Below are 11,382 nucleotides of genomic sequence, written 5' to 3' on the forward strand. Positions count from 1 at the left end.
GATGCTCCACTCTATGTAAGGTAAACACTAAAATATGAAACTGGATTATAACTGGATTCTATGTAGATGTGGAACACCATGTTTCTGGATAAAATTTTTATTCCAGTTGTGAACACCTACTGCATAACTAACTTGGAGCTACAAAGGTTTCTTCATTTGTGGAATAAGCATAGCGTTCAGCATTTACCCATGCAAATCACAAGTAGGTTGACCTAGTCACTCAAGTGAGTTATGGTCATCAAAACAAGTGGGGATATAAATCAATGAATTCTTCATCGCTTACTCTATTCATAGCACACATTAAGTAGCTAAAATTATGTTTTTAAAATTGATTTTATATAGGTGAAAGGAGAAGCCTGAAGTACGAAAAAAAAATGCTGCGACACTGTAACAGGAGCAGGACTTTGGTTTATGGGACGACTGAGTATAATATAGGAAGGTTTCACAAAAATGCTTAGAACCAAATTCTATCTCTATGACCCAAAACAATATACGAGTATCAAAGCAACTGCATATCTACACAAAAAAAAAGTTTGAAGTGGAGATTCTCTGAATGGGGAACCTCTTGAAAATATTAAATTGCCTCTGGGGGATCCCATCCTATCTCCAAAACACAGCATCGGCTATTCAAAAGGAAAGCAGTGCTATCACTGCAGAAAATATTTTATTAGTGTGTTCAGCAACAGAAATAAAGTGTTGTTACTGTCAAGATACAGGAAAATACAGAAATCTGTTCAAATGGACATAAATTGTGTGACCTTATATATCCTCTCATTCCCTTGTGGACTCCCCAAGCTACAGGGACCCCAGTTTCAAACACTGTTCATTAACACTCTGATCAGGCAAAATTCACAAAACCTGGGTCACAGTTTGATTATTAAGCCACAACTGAATTGTCCAACCCGCTCCCTACAGCTCAAATCAGCTTTCACCCCGTGAAATTAATATTTAGGTTACCCGCAAAGGGATTTCAAACTACTCAATAGATTTAAGACACTGAGTCACAAAGAAAATGAAGCAATATTATTTTGTGCAACTTGTAACCATTGTTAAGAGTGAATTAACACCAACAGTATCCTCTTTCTAAAGTTACAAAGATTTGTGATTAGCAGCTCCTCAATGGCTTCGTGAATAAATGAATCACAGTGTGGTATTAACTAAGCAGAAGGTCTCATGTTCAATCTACAATGTGAAGATTGAGTTTGTCTGAGCAAGAGCAGTAGTTGGGTGTTACAACTCACCTCAGCAGCTCTGGGCTGAACTTGGAGTGGGGTGAGGGAGAAGTTGGCCAGGGTTTTTGCTCCTAAATGCTCTGTTAGACATGGATGAAAACAGGATTAGAGTTAGGGACGTAATGCCCTTGAGGATTGAACAGCCTTTTGATACTCGAGAGTCAAAGCTTCCAGGTTAAGAATGTCCACTTAGGCAAGGTACTGGTGAGCTGCCAGTGCCCATGAAGCATATCCCTGCAAGAGTCAGTGCTTTCAGGAGTGTAGCCAAATAACGGAGGAGGGAAAAACTGTCAAAATAACAGTGAGGATAACAGCGCTCACTGTTATGTATGCGCAAATCGGACAGCAACTTCAGGCAAGCAGTTAAACGCACTAGCTGCACGAAAACAGCATCTCGCCACCTGGCTCCCCATTCAAAAGCATTGAATGGTGTGAAGTTCTTTTACTGATGTTGTAGATACGGACTAAACGCGCCAAAAAAAAATTAGGGTTTGTCCATTCCAGTCTAAGCCCCTTTTAATAGCATAAAAGTCTTAATTACTGCCAAACAACCTCTCTGGCACTGAAACTTAACTTCTACAAGTATGGCATCTCATTCCTTTAATTGTTGTTAGAGATGTTTTTTTAAATATAAAGAATGAAAAAAAACATTTTCTTTGACTCTTATCTCTCTCTCTCTTAATCCAATCTTTCTTTCCCTCTATTTCACTTTCTGTACCTCATTTGACACTGAATTTACTATTCTAACTTACACATCCTGATTCAGACTCTGTGCTGCTCATTAACAATTCTTCAAACTGGTTGGTGGAGGAAACACACAGTTGCTTGCCCTGTTCACACAGGTCCCAGATGCCCTGTAGAGGGCGCCGTGCTGTTTGGATCTCACACTGACAGCAACTTGCCGTGCAACATCTTGTAGAAAGTCTATGGGTAAGTGCATGTCTAACAAACGGCGGTCGCCGTTCACTACTTACAGTAAATTCTGACCCACCATCTTTTTTTCTACTGGAATGTTTGAATGCTGAGTGTTGATGACATTCCAGGAGACTGGTTTGGAGGAGTGACTGAGATCCACCATGCAAGGAAACTAAATTTGCAGTAGATATTAAACTCAATAGCATTTCAGCAATCTGGTCACGTGAGGGAGTGAAATTAAGAGGCTCACTGTGTCCTCTAATTATACCACCAGTAGTTACTATTTGAACTAAAATAGACACCATAAATGCCTAAGCAAATAAGTGCATGATAAATGTATAATTTTCATTTTGGAAAGAGATGCCAATTGTTACACTCCATTTAAATGCATGCCAATGCCCACTCTAAACCATTTGGAATGTGTTTGGGACAAGGTAAAAAAACTGTGAAATATGCCAGTTTTAATTATTTTGCTGATATGACCCAGTTATATTCAAACATTTATAAAGCCTAACAAATTCCTTTTTTTAAAAAAAACCTTGGTCAAATCTATTCCCAAAATAAACAAACAATCAGGACTAGCAGCTATTCTTTGTAATTTAGATATAATCCTGATCGATCTAGTTGCCAAGAGTGACCTGGGATAGCACATAACCCATAACACAAAGATCCAACCTGTAGCCCATCCTGCATCTGTTGGTTGTCTGGCTGTTGAAAGCTTTCAACAGCCAATCATATAGAATAAAAATGAAGAACATAAACAACAATTCACTGCAATGTTTACCAAGGACCACTACAATGTTTAAAAAGTCAACAGACCTAGAGGTTGAGTCTCCTGCATGAGCAGGGTCCCTCGAACTCCAAGCACCTCAAGGCCAATTTCTGCAGCAACTCCAGCCAAATTTTGCAGCAAGATCATGTAGACTCTGCAGCAGGTCTATCTAGCTTCTACAGCATCGACATTAAAAATATTCATATGTTGATTTGTTATTTTAGGGAACAGTTCTATTCCAGAGACCAGTCGCTGCAGTTTGAGTTCCTATCAGTGTAGAAATTTGTTTACATTGCTTGTCTCCTGCCTCCCTGGAACTCTAACTGTCCTGCTCCCACAAGGAGTCTCACAATCACTTAGCTCGGGAGTCAGGTCAGGCCTCTTCCAGCTTATCGTTGATGCAGGGCAAGAATCGCTTTATATTAACACTAAACTTGCAGTGCATTCTTAAAACAGCAACAAATCCTTACACAGCATTATAAATAAAAAGGTTCCTTAGACACAAAAAGTTTGATCTTGCAAGGCTTCACTCACAATCGTGGGACACAGATTCAGGCTACAGAAGCACAGATCAGAGAAATGGATGCAGAGTTCTGTCCACCAAACTTGTGTGCTTCCAATTTTTTGGAAATCTGGAGGGCCGATCTCCCACAGAACAAGACTTCACAATGATGGCATGAGGCTTACAAAATCAGCCTGAAATTCACTTACATCAGAGAAAGATATTTGAAGTAAATGAGATATACCACAAGAAAACAGGAGGGGGTGGGGGGGGGGGGGAAGAGAAAGAGCAGCAAAAACATTATTGGAGAAGCAGAAGCAAGCAGCCTTCCAAGTAATAGAGATGTGCCTGGAGGAGCAGGGCATTTTATGTCCAGGAAGCAGACCTTCTTGGGGTTTTCCTTCCATTCTTAAAATTTGCACCAACTTGTGGCTGACTAGTACCACATGGTATTTTCCAACCTGAGAAGAAGCAATTTTCTGCAGGATGATGACCATTTATTTAACCAAATGTTTTTTATATTTTAAAAGGGGGACATGAGAGAAGGTCCATTCTGCCCACAGCCGAAGAATACTACACCATGGGTTCATACTCGTTACTCATTTTGCAAATTGCTACTCACTTGTGTGGCACTGGAGAAGGCAGTGTAATATGCTGCCAGGATGCTTCTTTTATTTGTATTAAAAGGTTGTGCTGGCTTAAGCACGTCTGAAGGTGTAATGAAAACCAATCACAAAAGAAGATTGCTTGGATGCCACTCGGGCTGGCATTTATGATAGAAATGTCATGCAAACAGCAAGCTAAGATTACCACTTCGGAAAGCAATAATGTTGAGATAGTTGCAGGAAAGATGGTCAGCAAGAGTTTGGACCAGCACAAGAAAAGACAGGGATGAGAAAAGGCCATTCAGCCCATTGAAACGCATTCCTCAATTTCATTACCCCATGCCTCATAACATCCAATTGTATCTCAGTGCTTTTGAAAGAGAGAACTTGCATTTATTTAGTGCCTTTCATGCCCTCAGGACATCCTAAACGCTTCACAGCAAATTAAGCACTTTTTGAAGTGTGATCACTGCTGTAATATGGGGACCATGGCAGCCAATTTTCACAAAGCAAGGCCCAACAAACAGCAAAAAGATAAATGATCACATAATCTGTTTCAATGGTGTTGGTTGAGGGATTGATGTTGGCCAGGACACCAGGAGAGCTCCCCTACTCTTCTTCAAATAGTGCCATGGAGTCTTATACATCGACCTGAGGGGGGCAGGCAAGGCCTTGGTTTCAAAAGACAGTGCCCCTACCAGTGCAGCATTTAAGTGCCAGCCTAGATTATGCACTCAAGTCTCTGGAGTGGGGCTTGAACCCCTGGCCTTGTGAGTTAAGAGGCAAGAGTGCTACTGGTGAGCTAACACTGGCACCTTGGCTTCTATTATCTTGCTTGATAGATTATTCAATATCACTGAGTAAAGAAATTTTTAACTGATATGTTACTTTTCACTCGTTAACATTTAGGTTTTCTGGTCCCACACTCCTAGCTTGCTTTGAAATAACAATCTGGGTTTACTTTATGTATGTTTTATACAATTTCATCAGGTGCACTGTAACTGTCTTTTTCTATGCTGTGAAGTTTATGCTCCTCAAACACTCGTTGCTGCAGTGGAACAACACGTAGGAGTGGAATTCAGGCATTGTTCAAGTGAAAAGACCATATAACTAGAGGATGTGCGTTAAAAAAGAGCATGCTCTACCCAAAATGCCTTGAGCCAGGGAGTCATCCATCATTACATCTCCAGACATGCCCAACCCAGCACAGCCATACAGTATGAAACAGATCAGCACGTACACAGCTCCTGTACAATGACAGGGACCTACAAGCTGAGGTAACAAGTTGAAGACAGTAAAGTGTATTTAGCCAATAAATATGGTAAAATAAGTCTTGTGATCCATATCTCAAGAGCAAAATACTTCAAGATTCTATTCCTCATCATACATTTCCTATTCATAATGATCATTTTAAACTCATCACACCCCACAATCTCTCAGTTTTGGACTGGATGTATGGATACCAATGAGAGCAAATTGAGGAAACAACATTTTGCATTGAAGGTACTTTCTGACTTGACCTCTGATCAGTTTCCAACAACAGTTTTATCTATATACCAAAGCTCGCAAAGTAACTTTCTGGCATGCACCAGGGGGCAACTAACCAAACCTTTATAAAAAGCAAAAAACAGAAAATGATTGAAACACCCAGCAGGTCAGTCAGCATCTGTGGAGAGAACAGATGAGTTAATGGTTCAAGTGTAGACCCTTCAACAGAGGTATTCTGACAAAGGGTCGACACCAGAAACATTAACTTATCTGTTCCCTCCACAGATGCTGACAGACCAGAGTACTTCCAGCATTTCTGCTTTTGTTTTAGGTTTCCAAAAAGTGCAGATTTTTACTCTTTGTCCATTAAAAGATACATTTTTTCCATTTATAAAGGCTCACCTGAGAGTCCCCTGCAATCAGTATGGCGGCTAACTTGTTAGTTGCTGCAACAAGATTCCTCCTCTTCTGTAGCCAAGTACAACTCCACCCACAACAAACGCGTGGCTGAAATGTGTGGCATCTCCACCTGGAACTGGGATAATAGCTTCCCATCCCCTGGCCAGGAGTGGCACTGACACCAACAGACATGACCACCAGTATATCAGCCTAACTAACCACCCGAACAACAAACAAACTTTTGAATAAGAAACCAAAATATAACGACAGATGAGATGCCACTGCCATTCAGCACATACACAGCTCCTGTACAATGACAGCGACCTACAAGCTAACGTTACAAAACAGCTTGTAACCCTGGCCCACAAGCACAGTCATGCCAATAAGTCTGGATATATCGATGTATTCCTCCCACAAGCACTGTGAAATCAAAATGTACAATTTTATAAATTATGAATAAGAATGTAGACATTTGTAAAATATATGTGACTGTTTGTCTATAATGGTCTCAAAATATGTTTGTGAATACATGCTTCAATATTAAAAGCAGGCACCTCCATTATCAGAACCCAATAAAATATTTTAAACAAAAGTTAATCATAATTCTCTTCTGTTTAAAGTGATCCTGACAACACCTGTGGATCGTCTTGAAGTAGGTACTGAGCCCGAGAGTGACACAACTGAATATATTCAAAATATACAGTTAGCATCAACTGTATGTTAATGCAGTTCTCTCAGTGTTAAACTCTGCAATCCTAATTTTAATTAGTGCTTACCATTTAAACGAACAGGGGGAAAAATGTTAAATCATCATTCTTTGCAACTGATTTTTTTTTTAAAAGTGTCCTGGTAATGAGATTTCTATTTAAAATCAGTTTCAAAAAATACTTTGCCTTCTACATTTTCCCAGCTTCCACTCATCTCTTGCAAACAGTTGCTTCTCATTAGACTTGAAGCTTCACAGTATCTAACCCAAGTGCCATTATCCACATGTGAGCCTTGACAAAGAGTGCAGGCGGGCTCTTCAACCATTGGGAGTAGGGAGGGGGCATTACAGCCAAGCCTACTCCTCCCCTCGCCATTAGAATTATTTGCTCGCATGGAGGGTAAAAGCCAACACGGACTGGTTGGGCCGAATGGCCTGTTTCCATGTTATAACCTCTATGATATCTACACTTACGCACTTCCAGGAGGAATCATTGGATATTGATCAGGAGCGGGAAGCATGGCCAATGTTTCTTTTCCTAATAAAGGTTAACGGCAGTGCCCCTGCTGCTGCTCCAGCCAAGATTAGCCAACTTATCAGAGAACACGAATCAAACCTGGGACCTGCATGCTTTGTTTGGTTCAACTAATCACTTGATACACTTACTAAACCATCAAGGAAATATCCTACTGCTTTTTGTGTGGCTATGCAGTTTTAAACAATATATTTTCTTCACATTTGTTACAACATTTATTGGAAGACCAATCCACTGATGAATCACCAAACCATCTCCTCTTAATTCAAACTATCTAATTAAATTTTTAAATGCTAAATTCCCACTTAACTGTTATTTAGGTTGCTTAATTCATTTTTTTCAATGCAAAAGAAATTAATCAAGAAAAGACTGCATTCACAAAAATAGGAGTTAAAACTGCTTATGTAAATCACCGATTCTGGAATTCACAGTTAAACAACGATATAACAAAATTATTAACTTTTTTTTGGTCTGAACCAAAAATCCCTCATGAAACCTGTCAATAACACCAGGACTGAGGTTTCAAACTATATTCTCAGTTTTTTCAGGTTGCGCATCAGGACTGTGTATATGTCAAAAACAATTTTGAGAACACTGTCTATAGCTAAATGGAAATCAACACACTTGAAAAGTAAAGTGTGCAATTAATGTAGCGCACTGACTGCTCAAATTCTCTACAACTGAAGCAGGTTTTCAGTAAAGTGTACCGGTGGGTGAGTGAAATTTTCTCACTATGTCCACTTGTATATAGTGCAGTGTAATAATAGATTTTGTCCTCTTTCAAGTGTGGTTACAAAGAAAACATTTTGAATTCTGCAATATAAAAAAGGTATTGATCAAGGTGGGAATGAATCGAATTAACAAATTATTGAGACATGCTGGAGGCACATTTCACTCATCATAATAAGCTAACAATTAAACATGTGAGTGTTTGGATTTTCAGTTATGCAGCTGAATAAGTGAACTAAGAGGCTTTCATTATAAATTGCTTCACCCTACAAGTTCCTGTAGATTTTTTCCATTGTATTAGAACAGCATTCTGGCAAAATCTAATCTATTCAACAAGTGTTGCACATATACAATCAAATAGTTTACTTTTCAAGCCCACTACAACAGATCACAGTCTTAAACTCAGTACTGGAGAACAGTCCAATCTGACAATCTGACAATAGCTCAGTCTTCATCTTTGTATTTGATGCTACTGTTGGTAACACCAAACAATGGTATAAAAACAATGTTGGCGACCATGGATGTTTCTTCCAGAATTTCAGTGAGACAAGATAAATCAAAAAATGTAATGCTTCCAAACACAGCCAAATACTCCTGATCTGTGGAATTGTTCAACTTGACTGTCATTCAGGAAAGAACACTCTCATGGCCACATTCAGGAGCCAGTTCATTATCATTTCTCTCATGCATCTGGTGTGTCTTGTTGCAAACCAGATCTGAACCCTGACTAAACTGCTCTTCAGCCACAGCTCAAGAACCTCCCAGCATTATTACTGACAAAAAGATCCTACAAGTGATAATAAGACAGCACAAGTCTCTGAAAAGTAGGCTCAAATTTTGTAAAAAAGTTAAAACAAAGACAGGTAGTTTCCAAATACCAGTCACTAATAAAAAGAAAAGCAAATCTACTCAACTTACATTGCAGTATTTTCCAATCAGGCTCAGCTTTTGCTGAATTGTTTTGTGCTGAAGTCAGTACAGAACTTCTCTCGGGAAACCAAGCAAGCCACCAAAAAGATAAAAAGTCCTACAGAATTAGATCTGATATGGAGATACTTTAGGGTCTATAAGATACATTTCTGCACCATAAGACCATTTCAGACAACTCATCTGATCTAACAGTCAACTTTAAGCCTCACGCTGAACCTCTGCAACGCATCAGATGATAACTTAATTGACTCATAACAGCAGATTTAGTGTTCTCACCTCTTTTCCTATTTGTCAGCAAACCAAGTTTCCAAAAACAGTCAGGACATCAAGTATTTGTTCTGAAGAAGTGTCCTACCTGAAACATTAACCTATAATTCTTCAAACATTAACCTAATCACTCTCTTTCAAATATGGCCTAACATGATGGCCATTTCCAGCAATTTGTTTTTAATTTATATAAAATATCTTTGGTAGAGATACAGGTGTCTCACTCCAAAAGATATGATGTGGAGATGCCGGTGATGGACTGGGGTTATATCTCCAAAAGATATAGTATTTCTGATTGATGGGAAAGTGTCAGACACTCACCTGATAGTAAGGATCTGATTCATAGTATGACTCACTCACTTACACAAGAAATGAGTGACAGTTTCAACTGTTTACACCTTCCAATTCTTCAAGACCACCCAGACAATGAGAGTACAAAATACCTGAAGTTTTAAAACTGATATTGTACATATGAATACATGCTATGAACCTTAAAAATACAACACTATGCAACAGAAAACTGTTGATAATCAGTGCAAAAAGTACCAAAATCTAATGCACATTATTATTTCATCAATTTTCATATACACAGGATAAATAGCACAATTCAATTCCAGTTCAACTCAATTGTATTTGTCATTAGTGTATTCACTGTAGGCACCTGTTGATCTGTTCTGGCCTGCCTACCTTCCTTCAAGCTGATTTGGCATTTTTAAAAAAACAAACATAATATAGTGCTGGACATAATGCTCAGTTCTTCCCTTTGGATCCTAGAAGTAGTACAAATGTACAAGCTAATTTGGGCAAGTCTCAAAGCTGTACTTCAGTCACATAACTACCACATTTCTGATTGCAAAACCAACACTTAGACTAGGAAACTGTACTACCTTCATATTGGCTTACACCAATCAACAGAGTGTTCAAATATCAAAGAAATTAGTTGCCAGAACCCCTTACACTCTGATTGGGTAACTTCTGCCTAAATGATTATTTATTTGTTTTCCTTTCCAATATTACTACTTTCTAATCTGGCCCTGTTCATTCCCATAGACTGATCATAGATGACATGCCTATCCATTGTTACTATGACTCAGTAAATTGGCTCACTGTTGCTAATCCCGCTTCTCGACATTAGGTCCCCATATTCCTTGATTACTTTTCCATTCCTGTGCATTGCATCTTGATCTTTTAATTTACCTTCTCCTTTCTCTAAAGCGGTTTCTTTTATTAATACAATTTTGTGACGATTCCTCATTGAAGATCAGTATTTCGGCCAGTTGCCTCTCACCCCAAGTTAGATCCCTTTTAAGTGACAATTTCTACCAGTAGTAACAGAAGCAGAATCATGTGCGAAGCCTCGCTGAGCTGTGAGCCATGCTCTAGGGAGCCTGGCAATTTCAAACACTTCTCTCCCGGACTCCCCATTCATCCGCCTGTGGAGCCTGCTCCTCGACTCCCAGTCATGCCGCTCTCTCCCATTTATTAGACGATCTGCCGGCTTATCTGAGCCCTGGGTCCGGCTCTGTCTACCCGCTGCCCGGTATTCGGATAGTGGGGAAGAGAATGAGTGTGTGATGTGTGTGCAGACTAGGCCCAGCCCGGCCCCGCACTCACAGTGAGTCAGCAGCGTTAGCCCCGCGGCCCGGCGCCTCTCGTCCAGCCTCTTCCCTCCACCCCCCCGCCCCCCCGGTTCCCCTCCGCTGGCCGCGGCCTCCGCCGCTCTCACTTACCGATACTGTGCAGGATGTCTATGGACGCGTTCCGGTCGGTGCTGACTAAGGACTGAGCGCGCTGGAACTCCACTAATGCCGCCGCCGCCATCTTTTTCCTCACCGACAATCACATCAACTCCCACCCCTCCACCGTGCAACCTAACCCCGCACTGGGCACGACGTCATCTGAATGACAGGCAAATGGCCCATTTAGTCTCACTGCCGTTGACGTCATCGCGCGCTGTAGCCCAATAGACGTCATTTATGGGCGGGCCGGAGTGGCATTTCGAACGACTAAGGTAGGTTGCGTGCAGCAGGCGGTTCGGTGACGACAATCTCCCTGAGCATGCGCGTTTTCGCTCGGTGGCGTTGTGGGTAATGTAGTTTTTCTCCATGCACAGACCAGAATGGAGGAAAATGATTGGTAAGAAACAAGAAAGATTGGGGCTTATTATTTCTGTTTTATTTTGTACTATGAAGGTTCCTCCATATTACACTGCCCCTCTTTCCATTCTATACTGAAGAGCACCATTGATTGTTTAACTTTAGAATGTGAAAAATAAGAGTTTCATTGATAATTCTAACTTTTT

The 11,382-nt window shown here is 40.2% G+C and overlaps 1 protein-coding gene across 1 annotated transcript in view; it reads right to left on the reverse strand.

Moving 5' to 3' along the window:
* The window catches only part of LOC137300012 (26S proteasome non-ATPase regulatory subunit 11), a 66,700-nt gene extending 55,756 nt beyond the window's left edge, over positions 1–10,944 (reverse strand). Inside the window, exon 1 of the mRNA XM_067969097.1 lies at positions 10,811–10,944. Coding sequence (XP_067825198.1) covers positions 10,811–10,901 — 91 coding nt within the window. The 5' untranslated portion in view covers positions 10,902–10,944. The remainder of the gene's footprint in view (positions 1–10,810) is intronic.
* Positions 10,945–11,382: the final 438 nt, after the last annotated feature.

The sequence above is a fragment of the Heptranchias perlo genome, chromosome 30 (assembly GCF_035084215.1).
Source record: "Heptranchias perlo isolate sHepPer1 chromosome 30, sHepPer1.hap1, whole genome shotgun sequence".
Lineage (NCBI taxonomy): Eukaryota > Metazoa > Chordata > Chondrichthyes > Hexanchiformes > Hexanchidae > Heptranchias > Heptranchias perlo.